The 23,797-nt window shown below is 40.3% G+C and overlaps 1 protein-coding gene across 1 annotated transcript; it reads left to right on the forward strand.

Annotated features, from left to right (window-relative positions):
- Positions 1 to 19: 19 nt before the first annotated feature.
- LOC115629595 (abnormal cell migration protein 10) lies at positions 20 to 23,797 on the forward strand. The gene is made up of 5 exons (XM_030526087.1): positions 20 to 1,561; positions 19,727 to 20,035; positions 20,138 to 20,840; positions 20,908 to 23,248; positions 23,314 to 23,797. Exons 1-4 carry the CDS (start codon positions 1,418 to 1,420, stop codon positions 23,241 to 23,243), a joined length of 3,492 nt encoding a protein of 1,163 aa, XP_030381947.1. The 5' UTR covers positions 20 to 1,417; the 3' UTR covers positions 23,244 to 23,248; positions 23,314 to 23,797.

A 23,797-nucleotide genomic window follows, 5' to 3' on the forward strand; every position in this document is an offset into this window, starting at 1 on the left:
GCGTTTTTCATCGGTGTGTGCGCACTTACGGCGTGAAAATACGCACGGGTTTCTAGTAGTTCTACCAGTACTATTTGTTTATTTTTTTCGGTTTTTTTCCATAAATGAAATAATGTACCAAAAATGTAGTGCAATTTGTGCCCAACCGCAATATAAAAGCAATCAATGGTCGTCAAGTGCAGTCGAATTTCATTTGCGCGTGGTGAGTGAGTCAGTCCTTCAGTGAATAAGTCGCCGTGCGTGCAGCACCTAAAAATGGCCGAAATGCAGTTAGCGCAGCAACTACAACAAACACACAGCGATACCAATAAGAGGCAGAGACATCGACACAAGCAGTAGCAGCAGCAACAGAACTTGCAATGATATTCAATTTTCAATTGCCGACATTGTATGTGTAATTGTTATTAACGTACGCAAGTACAACACATACATACATACATAGGATTAGCACCACACGGAAGGAAGCAGCAATACACATACATACATATGTACAAATTCATAGAGCAGGCAGACAGGCGCAGGCTGCTGTTTTGACGCGCGACTACACCCAAAAATGAAAATAAAAAGAAACAAAACGCAGCACAACAACAACGACGAAATGTTGAAGTAAAAGCAACAACAGAAACCACGCAACGGCACTTCAGTTGAGTTGTATTGAGAAACGCTTATGATTGTGTGGGTGTAGGCAGAGCAGCAAAGCAGCCCAGCAGCTCCAGAGCACATAAACGACGTCGGCATTGTGTTCATTCTGCCGATCGCTCGCTCGCTCTTTCGTTCATTAGTGGAGTGTGGAGTCGTTTGTGCGTGTATGTGTATGGAGTAACAACATTCGCCTACGCAGCAGCCAACAGCGACGCCAAGGAAGCGGCTGTGAAATTCACATTGAAAATATATAACATGTGTATATGTATATATATATAAGAGACTGGGCAAAAAGAAATAAGTGCAGCAGTAAAGTAGCAGCGGATGAAAGAATAGCCAGTAAGAAATGCATGCGCATGCACAAAGCATAACCACGGCGAAATTCAACAGAAAAAGAAATAAGTACACACACTTATACATGAATATAAATACATATATATTTCTACATACATACGTACATGCATAATTAAACGGGTTTCAATTTAATTGACTACGTATTGAAATTCAAAACGCGTTACGTCAAATTATGCCAAACTTTGTTGCTGTATTTTTGTTTTTGTGACTTGACAGTGTGTGCACTTTTGTGTGTGTACGTTTGTGTGGTGCAATACCGCCCGCTGCCAAATTTAAAATCAGTCCAGTCCAACAGTGCATTAAGTTCCAGACCAGCGACCGCTTCGTTGTCAAGTCGACTTTGTTGTTGTTGCTACTGTTATTGGTTGGTTGCAGTAGTCAATTCATCTTGCCCTTGCGCTGCTCCGCTCGTCTTCAAATTATGGATTGTGGTGGTCTCGCAGCACAGCAGCAGCAGCAACAACTACAACAGCAGCAGCGTTTATTACTACAACAACACAAACAGCAAGAGCAGCAACTACAACAAAACTCATTGAAGTGTCTTGAGGAAATAGCAACAACAAATGTAAGTTTATATGAATATACTATACATATGTTCTCTTACACTCACACAAAATCAGCAGCGAAGCTCATACACATACACACGCACATTCATGTTCACACGCACTTATATACGTACATGCATATGTATGTATGGCTTTTTTGTTGCTGCCGCTGTCTTTGTTTATTTTTGAGCTTTTCTTTTTGCATAGTTCTTTGCGCTTTGCAGCAATTGCCTTGGAGATCCTTGCCTCCTCTGTCAGTCGATTTATGCATTCTTAATGAAACTCCGTAGTTTTTATACGCTGTAGTGATGGATCTTGTGGGGGACAAGTACGATTATGACCCATTCACAAAACATTAAATATGTAGCTATAATTTAAGCAGCTGTTGGGGAAAACCCATTAGGTGTGAACAATAGAAATCTGAAAAATAAATTGTAATGGTATATTTGTTTACCATTTAGCATCAGTCATAAACACAGATTATTGTACGCGAAATGTACTCGTAATTGTACATATATAATCGATTCAATATGAATTCGGGGAGACCCATGACAGCTATTTATAGAGTATAATAGAAATTTCCGAGGTCGGTAAAAGCATACAAACGCACAGCACAAGGCTTTTCTTTGCCCATTGTTGATCAAGAAATGGTTTGTTCTGTTTCTATACGTACACAAAACTATCTTCGGTATTATGCGAAGAATTTTCTGTCACCTCTACTAAAAAATTTATTGAATTTTCAAAAAGGATTTTAGATTCAAAACTAATCGATGTGTAATAATATTCAGAGCTGGATTGCAACAAATTTATTTAATGGATGTGTGTATGTAAAGAGTGCTGTTTTCCGTACTAAGAACAAAGAAAATTCTTTTAAAATATCAGTTTTTAGCCTGAGTTCTCTTGATTGGCACAACAAAAAACTCTAGGATGATTAACTTTGTTATAAAAATTTAGTATATTAAAAGTATATCACCACATATTGGGAGAAAGTCTATGCCAATAGCGGAAGTTTCTAAATCTGTCAAAATCGTCCAAAATCGAGTGAAGGCACGGAATACAAGAGTTGAAAGCGAAATACATATGTACATACATATGTAAATAATCTAACTTTTACTTTTTCCAACATGAACCTATAGTTTCGATTTTGCCAATTATTACGAAAGTATTTGGATATCCTTGCAAAGCGCCCTTAAATGTTATAAATCGCTATGAAGCTGTTACTCTCTGGCCGACGCAAAAATAATTAAACTAAATTTACGAATTTTCTTAGATTTTATTTTATTTTTATCAATTTCAACAAATTGGAAAGCATTATTGATAATGAATAATGGACCAAATTATATGTGGAATATAGTCTGCTTTTATATCCCTTTTTGTCCTTCGTAATTTTTCATTGGGCAATGCCAAATTGGTAAGCATTGAAAAATGTCCTTTTCCCAATTTGAAATAGGCCCAATCGCATAGTTTGGAAAATGTGTCAACAAAGTTCTATATGTGCATGCTTTGGAACTTCCGATAAACATCTTGTTACAAGATTGTGATAAGAGCCAAATGGCAAATTGTTGAACCAATTGTTTTGTATTATAGTGCGAAAACTTGAGTGACGATGATTAAGCCCGTCTGGCAGCTGGCAGCGACAACAAAGCCGTGCAGCCGACGATGACGCGTCTGACCGGCAATGTGTTAAGTGCTTTTCTTCTCTTACTTGGTTGCTGTACTAACTCTTGTTCATTACTTTCACCGAACATACATAAATTCTAAAGTAACAGCAATATGGTACGTGAAGTAGGGGAAGTGGAAGAGTGTGTAAAGTAAAAAATTAAATTGTTTACACAAAATCTCGGTAAAAACAACAGCAGCAATAATATAACAACAACAACAGAACGACAGTAACGTTCAAAAATGCAAGACGTAAGACGCAAGACAAACGACATTGGAAAGAAACCCTCAACGGGCTGTTGCTTCCTCTTCTCTTTTGTTTTTGCCGCAATAACTACGCGTGTTTGCCGCTGTTGCTGCTCCTTTGGTTCTTTCCCTTACATTTTCCTTATTTATTTTCTTTCTTTGGTACGTGACTGCAATAAAATTTAACTGCAATTACGTGCTGCATGTTTGTATTGAAAAATGGCAATGTAAAAGCCAAAACAGAACAGCAACAACGCAATGGCTCAAGGATATGCGCGCTGTATGTCACAGCAGGCTTTACCGTCGGCTTCCCTGTCCTGCTGTTTGTGGTGCTGCAAGCTAGCGGTACATTTTGCGTTCTTAATTGCTGTTGCGATATGCGTGCGTATCTAATTTGTTTAATTTGTTAATTGTGCTAGAAATTCAAAATAATTCTTCCTTTTCCCTACTGCTGCGAAAATAGGCACACAAATAAATTAACACACCCACACACATTCCTGCGAAAATTTAACATACAATACCGTTGAGTTAGTGCTGCCAACTCGAGCTACACTTCGCTCAGCGAATGGCATCACTGTCAGAAGGCGCTCTCTCTGTAGTAGCGCTGCTGCTGCTCACATTTCAATTTCGACGGTCGCGCTCACCAGTAGCATCTGAAGCGCGACAAAAGCCACAGCGCGCGGGACAAAAACGAAAAATACAGCTCCAACAACGGAAATACGTAAAAAAAGAAACAGCAAACAAAATTATAAACGAGCGCGGAAATTAAAAGCAACCAGAACGTTTATTTATTTATTTTTTTATTTTGTTTGTTTAGCTTTGAGTTTCTTTTTTGTCGCTTTTTGTCACGCGCTGTGATGATTTTTAGCATTTGCTTTTTTTTGAAATAAAATTTTTTTGGCTGTGCCTTCGTGTTTATTAAGTTCCTGCTGTTACAACAATAACAAAAATAAGCTTTATCTTCCTATTTAACGGCCGGCCGTTCATTTTGTTGATTCGAATGGTACAAACGCAATAACGCACGAGAAAAGCGGCAAATGAAGCAATAATTAAAAGTGCCTTTTTTAATTGAACAACGCAAACGCAAAAACAAGAGCGTTGCTTTTTGAGGAACGCAACGGCAATCGAAATAAAATTGACGTAAACGTAAGCACCACAAAACAAACACACTCAAGTCCACATTCATATGTATGTATGAATGCATAAGTAATGTACATATCCCGCACAACAGCACAGTTAAATGGACAAAGTATGTACATATGCATATGTACGTATGTATATATGGATGCATGTACATATATACTTGTATATATTTCTATATACCCGTACATATGGTCGAGCGTACTCAGTTGTCCGCTTGCGTTTTTGTTTTCTTTTTGGCAGTTAATATTAATGCGTTTTTGGCTTTGTCTTGTTTCGAAGGGGCTGCATTACAAGCCCCCAAGCAGAAGCAGAAGCAGCAAGCAAGCAGTCAGTCAGTTTATTTGCTCTAACGTGCACAGACAGACACACAAATACATACATATTTTTATGTATGATATTTAATCAGTGGGGTTGCGGTTGGGTCGATTGGTCGTTTTCAAACTTGACTTTGCCATATGCTTTTATTATTGTTTACTCGGGTTATTATTTATGCTTCATCTCTCTTGATCTTCCCACTTACTATCTAATGTATACACACATAGTACATACAACACAGATGGATGCGGCATTTTTCATTCAACTTTTGTGCATGCGGCAGCAAAATTGTTGTTTGATATGGCAACGCTGCTGCTTGTTTTGCCGGTTTTGTCTGTTATAGCCACACTCATATACTACATACCTACATATGTATGTGTGTGCGTCATACTGTTGCCCCTCACCCACGCACAGCACCATCATTACCCCCCGCTCCGGCAAGAAAAAGGTGGCTTTCCCAGTTCACCCGCATCAACTGATGAGTGACTGCATGCTGACTCGACGACGCCTGTCTTGTTGTTGCCGTCGTGGTTGTGTATGATGTTGCCTGCTGTGTCTGTCTCTCCGTTCCCATTTAATTGCTTGTGCACGTTCGTCAAATATTTGGCCAACTCTTTTTAATTACATTGCTACTACAAACAAACATACGCATTCACACGCACACAGAGCATTTTACCCTTTCAATAAACGACTGACTGTCGGCTGCTGTGTGAGAGAGCACATTAAATTTACCTCGAGAGTACACGCTTCGTGGGCACAGTGTCGCCAAAGCCAAAAAGACAGCCAAGATAAACAAAACTTGTAACAATATAAATGACCTTCGATAATGCCGCACAAAATTATGATATATATATGTAACTATATATTGAATCAATCCCAACATCAGAATTCTTCTTTGTAAAAAGAGCGTTTAAACACATACTTATATTCACTGATCCTGTTTAATACAATTTTCTGAATTTAAAAAAATAGATATCGTTTCAAATTAAAATCATATCTGATACTACAAACTAAAGCCTAAATACCATTTATTTAAAAGTGTACGTTTCAGAGCTCTCGTATTTATACTTTGAAGTGACATTTTTTTTATAAACACAGGTAATCGAGAAACCGAGATCGCCCAATCCAAACCACTGTAGTTTGAGTATATAGCTGTCTTACAGATGAAAACATTCAAAAAGAGTATTTGTAACATATTATTTTAAATTTCAAAACGTACCAAATTTTATATTTAGAATGTTTTTGTCATAACTGATGGTGTTGCGCGTCGTGATGAAATGCAAAAAATATACAAGTTACATACATACATAGTATATGTTTAGTACTCATACATTAGGGTATTAATGAAGGAATAAAACTTTTGTTGTGAAGGATATGTGCTTTTGGCACAGATGAAGGTGATTACTTCGTTCGTCAGTGCTTGTTTTTATTTTCACGCTCTAGAAATTATTTATACTTGTATATGCAGGTTGTGTATACAACAATTACCTTATACAAGCCCTGTTGTGGTCTTTTTTTGTGTGAAAATTGTATTAGTTATTTTATATAGGAGGTGATTATTTGCGAGCGTACATCATACATATCATCATATCATCATTATACATACAGATTCTATAGAGAGTAATTTTTAAGCGTTTTTTCTCTAACTAAAAATTTCGGTTAAATTGTTTTCCTTAATTTTGTTGAAACTGTTATACGACTTTAACTTTTTTTGGTTGCATTGTAAATTATCTAAAAAGGGATTGTCACAGACCCTGTCAAAACATTATCGTATGTGACATTTACCAAGCAGTTCGGAAATCTTAAATGTTTCGCAACGTCCAAGGTCGTGTTGCCATCGCTGTTGAAACATCGATTAAATAACGATCTCCGTACAATATGAGCATACACCACTGTGCTTTAGTCTTTTGACGATGCCCCAAGTAAATCGCACATTTGGGCGCAGGATTTTGCTCACTTGCAGGGATCAATGGTGGCAGGAACAGTCATTCCCATGTCCCCACACTCCTGTTAAATATACACACATGCCTCTTCCACATAGCTGCAACGTCAAAGTCGACGTTGACGTCGCTGTCAGCGCACTACGCTTTGTTGTTGTGCTGCCGTTATTGCATAAATATTGCAGTGCTTTACTTTTTATGATTCCTATTACACGCTTTGCTGCTTGTTTAACGACGATGCTTCGCTCTTTATTCCCTTAACTGAGAAGTGTAAGAGTATATTTGCTTAAGGGTTAGTTTGTAACACCATGTACAAACTATATGTACTTATGTATGTACATATAAAAAGCATAAATTCATACAAAGTGTACATATACTTACAGCGATGTTCTATTGCTTCAATCAATACTTTACAGATTAAAAGTTATTTAAATATATATTATCTAAATATATTATTTATTATTTCATTTCGAATTTCCTAAAACAGGATTGTCACAGCTCCTGCTAAAAAATGATCGTATGTGTACAACTTACTACTAATTTTTGTGCCATATTAGACACAGTTCTTTAACAGTATGTCTTAAGATAAAGTTTTGCATAAAAAACGTATTAAATCCAAATTGCATATTGTTGAAATACCCGTTGGTGTTAATAAGAAGATCAGACACCACGGAATACACATACATACATATGTATGAACATATGGAAGTAGTGTGTGTCCCAAGAAGAGTATTGTAGCTTCGGCACTGCCTTAGTTGTCTTCCCATCAATTTGACGCTTGCTGGCCGCGTGCAGTCGCAAAGAAACTAACCATTTCGCGAGGAAGTTGACGTTGACGTTGTTGCTGCCGTCTTTTGAATATTTATGCGACGACTGCGCTGCTCATTCTCTTCATCTTCTTCTTCTTTTTTGTCATTTTGGTGTTTGTTGCTGTAAATATTTTATTATCGTTTGTTTCCGTTTATGAACCAAAATGGGGAATAATGTACACACACATATGTACATACATATGTATGTAGAAATGTGTAGTAAAAGCGTGCACGCAGACACGCACTTCCGATTATACATACATACATACATACATAGATATGTATGTATGCGTGTACATACATACATATTTAAAATTCTTTTGTCGCCATATTCATTTCGAAATTATTTACATATGTGGTTGGCTTGTTGCTTCACGCACGCTGAAACGCGCCATGTTGCCGCTCCTTCGCGCCATTCTATTACCCTCCTACATACTACATACATATGTTTGTATATGTAATGTATGTGTGTATTGTATGTACGAGTATATTTGCCCAATCGCCCCTTGTCAATTTAGCTATCTGGTCTGTCCATCGAGCTATTCCATTTGTATGTGTGTTTGTGTCTACTTGTTATCCCCTCGTGCTCTGTTTCTCCCGCACCCACTCATTTGCCTCTGACCCTGTACAGTACATACATATATACAAAGACGTATAGTTGTAATTTTATTATGGGAGGAGGAAGGAACACCAACAACATAACATGCAGACATAAAAAGAAAGCGTATAAGAAATAGCGCGGCTTCTTCAGTAGCTCCTCTATATTTATTGTCTTTGCTTTTGCTGGCTGTTCTCTTTTATCATTTCATTTTAAAATTAGCGCAATTTTCTTTTATTTACTTCGTATTTTTAGTTGTGGTTTATGCCTTCGCCATCGTTCGCTCCCGCCTCTGTTGCCGTTGCTGCACTGTGGGCGTTTGTGTTACAATTTGTAAATTATATTTAAACACGAGCCACTCTCAGCTTCGTGTGTGTGTGTATTTGTGGTCGCTCTCTTTGGCGCTGCTGCTTGTTGGCTATCTCGCCGACTGACTGGCTGGCTGTCTGTCTGGCCGGCGGTTGTGTCTGTTGCCAAGTGGGCGTGCAGTGACCCAATTTTGCAAATGCGATAGATTGCATTTTGCCATAGAGCTTGCACCAAACACACTTCCATCTACTTGCTGCTCTTTGGGGCTCTCAAAGTTTTTTTTTAGGACACTGAACTCTTTTACTCTGCCTCTCTTCTTAGTAGCTGATCATTTTGCAAACTTTGTATACCCTGTAACCGAAGGATTAAACGATTTTATAAGTAACCACATAGGAGTATGTATAGCATCGTTATTTTAAATAGCAGTCATAGGAACGACCGATGCAAATTTCTCTCTTTACAATGTATTACCATCTGGAGTTTCATTATAATTATCGGTAACTGCCACAGAACGAACATTTCTGAATCACTCTACCAAATAAAAATTATGTTGTAGTTAAATATAATATGCTTTAAGAAACCCCTAATAGGTTAACTATTTCAAATACGCAGCTTCCAAAAGAACGATTCATGCAACATAGTTTATTTTATTTGAGGCGCAGAGTATTCAAGAGTTGGGTTCACGCGACGTTAGCGTTCTACTCGTTACCTTGTACATACATATGTATGTTTGTATGTATGTATGGCATCAAACATTCTGTTCATTGCCCAGGCATTTCCGGCTCAGCTGTCGCCGGTTCTGCCGCTCTGCTTCGGCCTGTGTGGTTCATTTGCAAATTACAAATATTGTCACACTGTGCGGCGCATTTCAATAGACGGCAAGCATAGTTGCTAATTAAGTCCAGAGTCACAATAAAAATATCATATGTGGAAATACAAACATACATATACTTGTACACAAATATTCAAAAATATGTATTAAACATAGTACACACATGTATATACATACATACATACATACATACATATATATGTAAGTATACATGTATGTATAAATGTTTATGCGCCTGGCATTTAATTTATATGATCTTTAGCACATTTTGTGTTCCGCATTCCGCGCCTAATTGGTTTAAATCCAGAAAAACGCTTGGCTAGACCTGCATGTGGTTTTATTTTGGGCGCATAATGTGCACATGATTAAATATTTATAAAGATATACATATGTATGCAGATATATGGGGAGATGTATTGTGCATACAGCTGCGGTGAAAAAAAAACGCTATTATAAAAATCTGTCTTTGATCTGGTTTACCTCAATTACTACTTCTACTACTGAACGCAAGTGGCCTTTTCATAAGAGCATGAGACCAATTTAAGAAGAGTCTTCTAGCTGGTATGTCATTATCCTGTTCGAGGACTTAAAGCCATAAGGCAACATGACTTCTAATATTTAAATTCAAACATGCACTAAGACGCAAACCTTTACAGTCGACTTTCCGCATTTGATTGTTTTAGGGATATATTTGGCGCACTATACAGAAAATGGGCAACAACCTTTTCCACCAGACAGAACCATTTTTCACCTATGAGACCACAATTTGTTTTCTCACTTCGCAACTTCCCAATTAAAGTGGTTACTGCGTCCAATAACAGACGTTTGACGGACTGCATGCATTAAGATTGCGTTCTCCCTCGCGAACCCAAACTATTCTAGGCTTGTCGGTAGTTTGAGCTGATTTTTTGGTTCCTACATTTAATCCAATTAGTCGTTATTTGGTTTCGTCCATGTGCTTCTTCTTTTTTGAATTATTGTAGCTCATTTGGTTGAAGCATTGCACCGAAATCGTAATTTCTAATATTTTCTTTTTTCTAAATTGCCAATTTTTGCCACCAATTGCAAACGTGTCGAAAAAAAGCCTTGTAAACTATATATTCTATTGTTTTAACATGTCCCAGCATCTTCTAGAGTGTCCACAAGACAAGAGGTGACATACTATATTCTTTATATCTGAAAACAATAATATTATCATCACACCACATACATGAAACACTAGTTTCCTTGAATAAAGCGTTTCGGAACTGCTTAAAATGTGGACTCATTTTTTTACTGATGGTATAATCACATTAAAACAGCTTTATTTTTAATTGTCACGTTTTATTGAAAGGTATCTTATCCATGTGCATACAAACATACGTATGCTCTTTTCATTATGATAATGGTTGAGTCTATCGTGCGTTTTTTTTTTTTTATGTACATACACATTTCTATATGTAGCCTTGAATCTTTTCCATTATCCATATATAGTATTCATGCATATATGTATGTATGTCCATCTCTAGTGTTTGTAATTCGCGTTTCATCTGCCACCCCCAAAGCGGAAATTCATTTTCTTATTCACCAATTTGGCTAACATACTAAAATACACACATTGTATATATACTCGTATATATGTACATTCTACAAATGATTCATATGTATTCAGTGATGATTTGTATGTACATTTGTGTGTATGTATAATGAATCATCTCCCTGCCAGCATTTTGTGTTGCCCTTCATTCATTTTCGATCGCCCAACTTTTTCTTGTACTACGAAAGAAGATGCTGCTGCTCCATTTGCTCAATTACTCTGGCTATTCCCTGGAGATGGAAACTAAACTCCTCCCCCATTGCCTTGCACCCCCTGCCAGACGATTATAGAGAACATATGCGGAGTCATAAAATGTGGAACAAGTGAGAGGCGACGCGAACATCTCTTAATTTGATTGAGCCGTAATAAAAATTTGTCAATTCCAATGTTTTTCACATACATACATAAGGAGCAAGAGGAGGGGGGCAGGGAGCTACAGATTGGAGCGTTACATAGTCATATGTGTATATGTTCTTTTTTGATTTATAATGCAGCCGTTGGAAATGTTTATAACAAATGCGTCGTTGGCCTACAAATCAACAAGTGATTGATGATGAGTTTGCATTTGCCATTGCCCCGGGAGCAGTAAAAGCGGTAGCGTTAGCATCGGGTACAACCCTCCCTTAGAGTTCGTTCGTTCGTTCGTTCGTTGTCTGGAATCGAAATTTGGTCTTAAATTACTAACAATAGCGCCACACCTACACACAAACACACACACACACACACGCACGCAATGCTTAGCAACATTGTTGTTGTTGCTGGTGCTGGTGCTTGAGACTGCCATAAAAATGCATCTGTCTGAGGACGACGCCGCCGCTTATCTCGATCTTCATAATCAGCAAGGGGGACAACAACAACAACAACGAGAAGAAGAAGGGGAAGAAGCAGACGCAGTAGAAATCGAAGGTGCATCGTGCCAAACAAAGCGCAACGCACGACATTATCATTATCATCATGTATTATCCATTTTTGGCAGGCTCTCCTTTTTCGCCCCTACTTGATTTTGCTTTTTTCGTTTCTCCTTTGTAATTGTGTTTGCATTGTTTTTGGGAACGTCAAGCGCAGGTGCATTTTGTACACACAAACACACATACAATGTAACACACATACAAACATACTTATTTAGATTTTGGGTCCGTAAAAAAAAAAAAAAAACATGCGGACCTGTGCTGCCATTCGATGCCAGCGATTTGTTGCTGTTAGGTAGCATTGGAGGACCGACACGCGTCGCTTGCCACTGCACGCGCCGGCTGCCGAATCGAATCGTCTGGGATCACTTGAACAGCCCTTGATACGATCTTTGTTTTTCTGCCCTTTTTATACCCTATACCTCAAAGGCTAAAAAGGGTATATTCGATTTGTGCACAACATGCAACAGGTAGACGGATACGATCCCATAAAGTACTACACTCTTATATTGTTAATTACATTTTTTTAAACGTGTATTCTTCAATGAGACAAATCGATCTATGCCTGTTCGTCCGAAAACTTGGAACCCCACATTTAACACTTCTAATCGATTATCGAGTTTATTATTATTTTGCATTTTCTCTAATATTGTCAATACTGTTCAACTGTGGTGAAGCTATATACGCACACGTTATTTATATGCTATTATCTACTTTAAGAAGAGCTATCAATATTACCATAATATATATTACTGATATTACTATAATATATGTATATTACGGGCCGTTCTTGTATTTCCGCCTGTAACACAAATAGAACCCATGCCATGGCCATGGCGAAAGTTGTTTTTAGGCACAGAGTATTTCATTGTCGGGCTTGCCCAACTGTCAACATTCTCTCTTGCCTTTTTTTTTTCGTCTTTAAGTGTGCTGTAGGCTGCGTTGCAGATTTGCTTTATTTAAGAACATATACATACATACGTACGTATATGGGTCTCTTTGTTTGCGCAAAGCAACGACAGATGTTTCTTTCTTCGGACATTGCAGGGTCCTGGTCGCATGTGGCAGTTGATGGTATTTGGTTCGGATTTCATGGTTTCTTTTGCTTGCCACAGTCCTCATCTTACGGGATTGTAAGGCACATGATTTTGAATGAAATATTAATTGCATTGAGGCTAAACAATATTATAAGTATGTGTAGGTACTCGAGTGTGATTCAACTTTTAAACAGACACGAACGTGACGCAACCCAACTTATTGGTATTTAGGATGTTCCTTTTATAGTTTAAGTATAAATTTACTGACACAATACGGTCATTAGAAATGATCGATCCATTGTGAAAGCCTTTCTTTAGATCTTACTCTCGGCGTAAATCATGTCAATACATAAGTTTATATACATATGTATATAGTACAAGATAAGAGCGATGGATAACAGACTCTCTTTCTTTATCAGCAAACTTTACCAACGACACACTACGAGAATCTTAACGTCAATGCGATCGAACGCGTCTTATTCATCCCATCATCACCCCTAATACCTTAATTAAACATTTGCTTCTATCGACCCTTAAGAATATTGTAAGCTTTGCAATATAATTAGATTGCTGTTTACGAAAACAGTTCCACATCCTTTTTCGAGAACTATATATTCTAATTTCCAAAAAAACGTACGTTTCAATTAACTATGTTTTCAAAATGAAATAAAATTATAACAAATATAAAATTGGACCATTCACAGCTTAAAATGGAAAAATGTGAAAATTCACTCACAATTCACTGAGAAAGGAACTGCACTTATTAGTAAAAGGAATAAGACTAGAAATATAAAGCGCCACAGAAACATTCGAAAGTTTAGACGCCACACGGAGGGATTACTTTGTTATGAGAGATACTTATTATTATTTAAGTCACAATACAGATTACCAGAAAGTAGTTACAAGCATGTGGAAAACGCAATAAATTTCCATTTTAAAGAGTTAAGCGCAAAAAGTGTTTGATTCCGCAAATGGGGTTACGAGTATAGTTGCCAAAATATCGTTGCATAAATTGACTTCTTATTTGAATCCCCCGCCAAATGTTCATGTCTATCCCAATTGGCAATTGAAAACCTTGAGCAGCATTTAAACACGGCTTATCAGACGTGCCAAGCTTCGCTAAGGAGAAACAGTCGTTTATGTCTTTTGGCCAATGACCAGCAATAGCAACAACATTAACAGCAACAGCATTTGTTTAAATGAAGTCAAAAAGCATTTCTTAAATTTGAATTTGCTCGGCTGCCCATAAAAATGAAACCGAATTTTTCAAAGCGCTAAACTTTTTATATGGCCATGTCGTGCCATGAAGGAAGGAGCGGAACGCGCTTTATGATTATTTTCGTTGTTGCTGTTTATTTTGGCTCCGACATGAAAAGTTTAATTTAATGTATTAATTTAGTGGTCGTTGTTGTTGTTGTTGCTGCTGCTGCTATTGCTGGGTGTTGTTAACATGATGAGTGGGAAGGGGGCAGTGGGCGACTGCTGTGTCTGTTTTGGCTACTCGGTCGGTTCGTCGGACGGTCGTTCAGCTCTGCACGTGGCACGCAGCACAGGGCACAGTAGCATTCGTTGTGTTGTGTGCCTTTTTTTTTTATATTATTATAGTTGTTGTTGTTTTTGTTGTCTTTATTAATTGACTACGGAAGTCACTGTAAATGTCCACAAGCATGAAAATATGCTTTTATGCCACAGAATGAATATGAAAATGACGAGGCATTGAGTGAAGGACGACCTACTGTGCCTGACATCATTTGATGAGCATTTTATAAAAGGCCTATCCGCCAGCCGTCCCTCGTTCTCCCTCCACCTGGTCGTCGGTGTGGGAATTCATTTTGTGATCTGCGTCTGCTTTTAATTATGTAATTGTTGAAGTCATTTGAATACAGATAATTACATTCCTACCTACCACATATATATAAAACTTGTGTTTCTGTCGTTTAACCTAAAACTAAGTATGTGGAACCAAGCTATTAAGCGTGCCCCCAACTGAAACACCTGAAACCCCATGAAACATGCGAGTGCCAGGCCTCTATCTGCGCAAGCCAATATGTACATATATACATATATAGATAAGAACCCATTAGATAACATTAATGTAGGTAAGTGGTGATGTTGGGGTGGGTTAGGATAGCGAATTTCAAGATAAGGGCAAAAAGCAGTGTCCGATTAAATATTTGTTATGCATTTATGAGGAATTTCTGCGATTTTCACTTCGAAACTATTTAGAAATAATAATACGACTACTCTACTACTTTTTAATGATTTATTTATATTTGTGTACTTTATTCTACTTAATTACAACGAAGAGAAGGAAGGTTGAAATATAGGTCAAGCAAGCTGGGCAAATACTGCTGGCCCGAGGCAACGTAAAACTCTTCTATATCTTCTACAACGACAGCCGAAAATTGTCCAAAATATGTAGATGTTATTATGAATAGCTTATATGAATAGCCTATACATGTGACCATAATGAAAAGAAATCACAACTTTATACTATATCTGAATGCGATGCAATTTCAATTTTAAAATATAGTGTCAATATTTATTTCGAATACAAATTTTAAAATTAAAACAATGGCTATGGTAATTCCTGAGATCCTTCCGTTTATATCGCTATAGCGACTTATCTTTTCACCTGATCAATAATATATATACTTACATTCGCACTAAACTAGTATACTCTTTCACACTTTTTGCACATCGTAAAATTAGTATGATGAGATAAGATGGTCAATTTTTGGGCTTAACAAACTCTATGGCATGGATTTTTTTATCATTCCTACAAATGGATCACTTATAGCATTTCCTTCGGTGTAATGTTATGAAGACGGATTTAACATTCCAATAAATCCCGATGCTCATTTAATATTGTTAAAGACAATATAAAACTATCTTGTTTGGAATAAGTTGACTTTCAAATTGGCTGCTCTACGTAATTCTTTTTCGTCATTTTTAGAAACAAACGAAATATGAAATCACAAAATAGTCGATTGATTACTGTACAAACCAAAATAGCGAAATTTTCTGAATCGATTTGATAATGTTTTCCACAAAGAAAACTGCAATGCGATAGTTTCACCTTCAGAGATATTAGAGGTAGACCCAACAAGAATAATTTCAGATAGATGCAATCTTATATTAATATACATATAATGTAATAGTTATTCAGCACCCAAATATATCTTGACTGACCATTATATTGAATTAATTACAGCTTAAACATTCATTATAAGGGCGTATTCCATGTATCAATAGAAGTGGAAATTATCCAAAGTTTCATCGTCAAGGAGTGAATCAATAAAACTATGAATAATATACCTACTATAAAACTATTGTGGTCTTTTTCATATGACTAATAACTAAATAAACCTACATACGAGTACAGTGAAAACTCTCTTAACCGGACAATCACCGCCCAAGGGGAGTGTCCGCTTAAGGGGATATACTTAAACACTTTTTACACCGATCGAATGTTTTAGAAAAAGTGTCCGCCGATCAGGTGTCGGTTTAGGAAGTTTTCACTATTTGTCTATCAGATCGATTTCTTCAGCATTTCTAAGTGGTGGCAATGGCTTATTCCTTGCCATATCTCTTTTTCAACTCCTTAATGTCATTTATTCCTCTTCAAGTGTTTTCATAAAAAAAGTAGTGGATTAATTGTTTCGACGCATCAACTCCTAGAAAGTGTTTTATGACATTCTACTTTTAAGAGCTTTTCACCGCACACTTGGTGAACATTTGTGAACAGGCATGAGGTGGGGTTAGAGAGGATTAAGGTATTTAAACGACCAAGTGTGTGCAGCTAACAAGTAAACATCATTACTGTAATCATAACAATCAGCCTGATTGCCATTGCTGTGCCATTGTTGTTGGCAGCACTTAGTTGTGAGCCAGCTTGGGTCGACGCTTAGACTGGACCTATGCAAATAGCAAACACTTGGACCGCGCAATCAATGTGTGTGGCTTTGGTTTGTCGTTTGTCAATGCAACTCAATTAGAATAGCTGTTGCTGTGCGGTGTAACTGTCAATGAACTTTGAACAACAGACACACACACACATAGCACTTGAACCCATAAATCAGCGGAGCCAACAAAACAGGCAACTAAGAGACCAAACGACCGGGCAACCAACCAAACAACCTTTTGTGGGGCAGGCTGGCAAATGGAACGACCGCGGCCCCGACCGCGACCGCGACACTTATCAAAATGTGCCGTTGCCGCCATTGGTTGTTCTCGTTGTTGTAGTTGTTGTAGTTGTTTTAGTTGTTGTTGTCGCATCGTCGCATCGTGCGCTGCGTGTGCAGCACACCACGAAGGGCAGCTGCACACGCAAACAGCTGCTCCAACAGCGACCGACAGTGAGACCGATAGACGGACGGACGGACGGACAGACGGACGGACAAACAAATGAGCAGTAGATAGAGAAGCGGACTATGGACAGTTCACATGTCGTTTGCCAAGTGCCAATTATAGTCAAAGCCTCCAAATCACTTAATACCCTATACCAGAAGTAACCTCTGCCCCTTAATGTAATACACTGCAATCCAAAAACAAAACAAAATCCATCATCAGAGTGACGTCAAAGAAGATTAATTATGAAAACGATGAGCAATCATTTGAACGCATTGGAAACAGAAGCATTTCAGAGAAATCAGAATCATAATTCTACTCTACTCTATACTCTAGTAACTAGAGTCTAGTCTGTAGTTGTATTTTGACTTCTTTAGGTAGACATCCATAAAAACTCATTCATTTTCAATTGGTTCTGGCTTTAAACAGTCCCATACATTTAAGCTGTTATTCTTTTAAACACATTTTTAATAGTTCTTTTATTTATTTGTTTTATTTGTGTTTAACTATTTCCGCAATTGAAGGTGTGCTTTGTTTTTGGCCTTAAAACGCGTTTCGCTTGTGATTATATAGAAGTTGTAAATCGTTCCGCCAACAAACTGGCTTACGACTTTATATCACAACGAGACTTCTTAATAATTGACTTATACATGATAATTAAGGTGCTAAGCTTGATTCAGGAATTTAATATTAAATCTATTTTTAATTGATCCGATCTTTCAGAATTCCGAATTTGGTCTTAAAGTTCTGTATTTCATTGTTATTTCCCGATAATATATACAAGTATACTCGTATACCTCTACATAAAAGACATGCTTCTGAAAATGTATTTCAGAATTATAAAATTTAGATATGGTTAAACAACTTTAAGGTTTTATCATGCAAATAATAACTTGAAGTATTCAATGTGTTGTATATTGAGAATGCAACAATTTGTAAGGGTATTATTACTTCGCTTAGGTCCACGAATTACGTCTTGTCTTGTTAATCTATCTCTCTCCTCTTGTTTGTCTCGTATGAGTCATTCAAGATGCTGCCAACTTTTGTATTATTTTATAAGCCAGCTAAATCCGAAACCATATCTTATGCAAGCGACGAGTTCGAGTGCTCTTTACATGACATGTGACTTATGGATGTATGCGCAAATGGATGGACGGATGGATAGATTGATGGGAGTGGGCAACTGGGGCTGTGTACCACCAGTACGTGACTTATGTCTTGGAAAATTACTTAGCACCCGACGACTGTACGGTCTCGGGCTGGGCGATATACTTGTAGAGCGTTAAAAAATGGCACTCTTGAAGTTTATCAACAACTACAAAAAAATTCCAATTTAAAATCGCGCGAATAACGCTAGCTTTGTAGCGATTATGTCAAAGCACAGCATGGCCGGTCTAACTACGAGTGGAGGCATATGCTATCATGTACTTAGTATATGTATGTGTGTACATATGCTATACTATGTACTTGTAGTATTATTACATTGGCAATTGTTGCTCAAACGGCGGAAATGTGTAACGTGTTGTTTGTCGGTGCACCGATTTTGCCGCCGCCTATGCCGGCCAAGGCACGTACCAGCAGCATTGATTATGGATTGCGTTGTGACTTAATCGCACACTATTCGCAAGTGTTGCCAGCAAGAGATTTCGACATGCAACGACATGATGGGTGGGACGGGGGAAGGGGCTATGAAAGGGGTTCGCCAAATGTAAATCGAGCTAGTGCGCTTGCAGAAGAAAGCGAGGCACAAAATTCTACGAAGTGAGTACCAGATTGACCTCCCGCTCCCCCAGCCCACCATATGTGATCGGCATTCTTGCATGTGCTTCATAAAATCACGAGGCGTATCGAATGAAATATGCTGACCAGTTGCCCAGAAATATTGAATAAATAGAGACGATTGTTCTGTTTTGTTAAAACCTGAAACCATTTTCCAAACTTAAATACTAACTACAACTATTTGCAATTCGAATGTTAAATAAGAGGCAACCTCCATGAAATTGTGGAGTTCACTTACTATTTGATTCACTCAATACGCGATTTACAAATGGTCTCGTGCATGCATTTAATTGGGGCTTCTTACTTGTAGTGTATTTAAATTATAGATGTATTTTATAACACATTTATGGCTTGTGACTGCAACTGTTCCGGGGAGGTAATCGTGGAGCGATTCATTCATTTGTCGCGGCCGTCGCAGCGCTCGACTGCTAGCCATGAGTTTTAAAGCGTATCTCTTTTCATTGAACCGAGAGCAATAATAATAACTCCCGACTGATAACCATAATCATAACCCAGATCGTTGAGTTACTATAATATTATGCAGGGCCTTGAACTGGAGGCCACATACACGTACACTCTCACACATATATACATAAGTAGCACATGTGTGTGTGTGTGTGCTCACTTCCACTTGACTATGATTAATTTCGGATTCGTCCGCTCTCTTCTCTGTGCTCGTTACAGATTAAAAACCTTGCCATTGTCGGTGGCGGGGAGGCCAGCGGCGGGGTTAGCGGATCAGACGTCGGCAGTCCACATCACAAGTTGCTCGATAATAATCCAAGCAGTGGCGGCGGCGCTGGCGGCGTCAAACTGCGCAAACATAGCGAACGTTGCCTGACGACGCCGGAAGCCAAGTCGCACACATACCGCATCTCAATGGCCAATCTAGAAGATACGCAGGAGTCCGAACTGGATCTAATTTTGGGCGAGCTAAGCTTGCTGGAGGCGCAGATTTGCTTCGGAGAAGCGACATTTTTGCCGGGAGTGGGCGTCGGGGCCGGCAGTGGTAATCCTGCTTCATCTGTTCATGCTAATATTGGCACGGGAGGTGGCGGTGGTGGTGGTGGTGGCGTTGGTGGCGGCGTGCACCAGGCGCCTACTGGTGTGCCACCGCCGGCCGCAATTTCCGTGTCGGCCGCCTCATCGCGCACCCATTCGCGCACAAACTCGAGCATATCTGGTGATGTAAATTCCAGTTGCTCCTCCTCCTCCTCCACGAGTATATCGTCGTCGGGTCTATTGGAGAATGGGCATGGCCATAACGGAGTGCAATTCGGTCTAACCATGGGCATGACCATGAGTGTCGGCATGCCACGCGAGCCACGCACCGAATCGCCCGATAATGATTCAGCATTCAGTGATACGGTCTCACTGCTGTCCAGCGAGTCGTCGGCCTCATCGAGCACTTCGTCGCAGCAGCAAAAGCTACAGCAGCAACAGCATCAACTGCAATATCTGCAGCACCCATATCCACATCAGCACCAGCTTCATCATCATCATCATCAGCAGCAGCAGCTCCAGCAGCAACAGCTGCCGGCGGCGGTGAATCAAATAATGGATAGTGCCAATAACATCTCGAAAGCAGCCAAAATTCAACTGGCCCTGCACAAGCTAGAGAGTGCACAAGTAAAGCGACTTTTTGTCAAAGCCTTCACAGCCGATGGGGCATCCAAATCATTGCTGGTCGACGAACGCATGACCTGCGGTCACGTGGGGCGTCTGTTGGCAGACAAAAATCACGTGCAGATGCAGCCTACCTGGGCGCTGGTCGAGAGTCTAGGCGATCTGCAAATGGGTAAGTGCATTAACAGTTATATGAAGCTGCAAAATGTTAGCTAATTGCTGAATTGAATCCTCCCCAGAGCGCCTCTTCGAAGATCATGAACTGCTTGTGGACAACTTAATGACCTGGAACTCGGATGCGGGCAATCGTGTTCTCTTTCAGCAGCGTCAGGATAAGGTAGCGCTCTTTGCCAGACCAGAATTGTATCTGCCGGGTCCGCAAATGGCACCCGGGTGTCAGCATGATGAGCACACGCGTCATATGCTGTTGGAGGAGTTCTTTGCGACGAACTCTCAGCTGCAGGTTGATGGGCCTCTTTACATGAAGGCCGACCCAAAGAAAGGCTGGAAACGCTATCACTTTGTGCTGCGTTCATCCGGTCTCTACTACTTCCCCAAGGAGAAGACGAAGAACACAAGGGACCTGGCCTGCCTGACGCTCTTCAACGGCCACAATGTCTACACAGGGCAAGGCTGGCGAAAGAAATGGAAATCGCCGACAGATTACACGTTCGGCTTCAAGTCCGCCGTTGACTCATCGCTGGGCAAATCGTGTCGCACGCTTAAAATGCTGTGTGCCGAAGATCTGGAGACCATGGAGAAATGGCTAACGGCCATTCGCATCTCCAAGTATGGCAAACAGCTGTGGGATAACCACAAGACGCTGCTCGAGGACCTTTGCCTGGGCGATGGTGTCTCGAACAACAGCTTTGCTGTCTCCATGCGCAGTGAGTCCATTAGCAGCATCTCGTCGGCGGTGCCCTCGCAATGCGGCAGTGTCTCCTCGGCTATTTCCAGCATGTCTAACTCGTCGAGCGGTCGTATCTCTCGTGCCTCCAGCTCTAGCTCCAGCGGTTGCCTCTCGGACGATAACAACGGCTTTGATTCGGAGTTCACTACGGGCACCATCAAGCGCAAACCCTCGATGAAACCCAATCTGCCGCTAACGACCATGACTCGTCAACTCAAGGAGGTGGGCGAGATCACCATTTGTGAGAGCAGTGGTGGCAGCAGTGGAGGAGCTACAGCGGATGCTACCTCGCCAGAGCGCGGCGGCACCCTCACACGTCGTCACAGCCGACGCAAATCTCAAGAGAGCAACGGTAGCGGAACACTGAAACGTCGTCCAGCCCCTGCTAATGTTGCCGCAGTGGTAAAACGGGACGTGGTTGATGGCAGCGGTGGTTCCTCTTCGTCATCCAATTCCACGCCTACGCCTACTCCCAGCATATGCGCCAAACCTTTGCTAGATCCCATGCCGGATGTCGTGTTGGGCAATGACCTGATGTGCTCCTCAACGCTGTCTTTGGACTCTCTGCCACCGCCACCGCCGCCAACGGCCTTTGTCCAGGATGAGCAGGACGTTTACGGGTCACAGTTATCGTTGGCATCGCTGCCGCCGCCGCCCCCACCAGAGGAGGTGCTGGCCTATGCCAGTAACCCTCCAGTTGCTACTCCTAGTACACCTACTGGCGGCATGCCCAACAGCAATGGCACGATGCCTCCGGCTGTGCCGGCCAAACCCATTAAGCCGGCGGTGAAGAATGCGTTGAAAGCGGCGCCACCCTACAAGGCTCCACCTGACTATGTGGGACCAGCGTTGAGTGGTAATCAGGCCATCGGCAGCATTTATGCAGCTGCGGCTCCTACGGTGCCTGCGCCAGTACAGAAAAAAGTATCATTTGCCGACTCTCCAGTACTGTTGCGACGGAAGATGTGCTCTCCAGAGCCGGTGGTGCCTGTGCGCTCCACAGGCATTACGCTCAGCAGCTACCAGCAGCAAGAGCAGCAACAGCCCTTCTATGCGCCTGGACCGATGCTGCCACCTCGCAGTGATCCGTCGCGTCTCTCTAGCAATAGCAGCGTCTCCGAGGTAACCTCGCCCAAGCGTCTGCAAGAGTCGGCCTCGAATCCACCGCGCGACTTCCTTAAGGATCTGCAGCGTGTAATGCGGAAGAAGTGGCAGGTGGCCCAAAAGTGCAAACTGGAGCCGGCGACTACGCCACACGAGGTGCTTGGCTTTCGTGACTTCAACAATGAGGATCTCCTGGCTGCACACAATCTGAACTCGGGCGCAAATTCCTCGCATTATTATCGAGAGACGGCGAACGTTAGTCACTGGGTGCAGGAGCATTATGGAGCGGGCGCGGCCCCGCCGCCACCACCCCCCAATGAGTTCGCCCTATACGAGAATGTGCATGCGCAGAGCAATGGAGGAGCGGGAGCAGGAGCAGGAGGAGGCGGTATGGCCAGTGGAGCAATTGAGCCCCAATATGTTACTGCAATGCAGCAGCAGCAGCAACATCAACAGGTGCCACATAATGCGGCGGCAGCTGCAGCAGCATTGCGCAAAAAGCGTCCACCACCGCCGCCACCCAAGCGCAGCGACTCCACACATTTAACGCATCGTGTCTAGGCGCTGTAAGTAGCTTATTCCTTAGCTTATATCGACTGTTCATAGTAATAGTTTCTCTATTATTTTGCAGTGCGCACTACTCTCCAATCTCTTATCTCTCGAAATTCTGTCTCCAATTGGATCTCTTGCTTCGATGGACGATTCGCACGATCCGAACACCTTTATATTTGTATGTTTAAAATTAAGTGCAAAATTCCTATATAAGTAGATCATCATCAAATCATATAACGTACAGAAACGAATTGCATAAAGCATATATGTACATGTATATGTCATGTGGCAGTCGAAACGATCGTTCTTGAGTATTATAACTGGATAGTTATGATGTTTTTTTTTTTGTATTTGTTTATAATGCCACTTATTTAAATTTTAGATTCGAATGCAACGTATTCGCAACTGTTTTTATTTTTATTATCAATTATCTTTAGGAGAGATTTCATTCATTGGCACATTACAATTGATATACAACATATTTATATGTTTTTAGTAAAATATTCAAAGATACATTTAGATGTTAATTACAAAAACGCAAGCAAACATCAATTAATTTTTTT

The sequence above is a fragment of the Scaptodrosophila lebanonensis genome, unplaced genomic scaffold (assembly GCF_003285725.1).
Source record: "Scaptodrosophila lebanonensis strain 11010-0011.00,11010-0021.00 unplaced genomic scaffold, SlebRS2 tig00000159-arrow-arrow-pilon, whole genome shotgun sequence".
Taxonomy (NCBI): domain Eukaryota; kingdom Metazoa; phylum Arthropoda; class Insecta; order Diptera; family Drosophilidae; genus Scaptodrosophila; species Scaptodrosophila lebanonensis.

Coding starts and splice junctions, on each gene's coding strand:
- LOC115629595 (XM_030526087.1), top strand. CDS start 1,418: ATGGATTGTGGTGGTCTCGCAGCACAGCAGCAGCAGCAACAACTACAA. Junction 20,036..20,137: donor CATTTTTGCCGGGAGTGGGC/GTCGGGGCCGGC, acceptor GGCGTGCACCAG/GCGCCTACTGGTGTGCCACC. Junction 20,841..20,907: donor TCTAGGCGATCTGCAAATGG/GTAAGTGCATTA, acceptor AATCCTCCCCAG/AGCGCCTCTTCGAAGATCAT.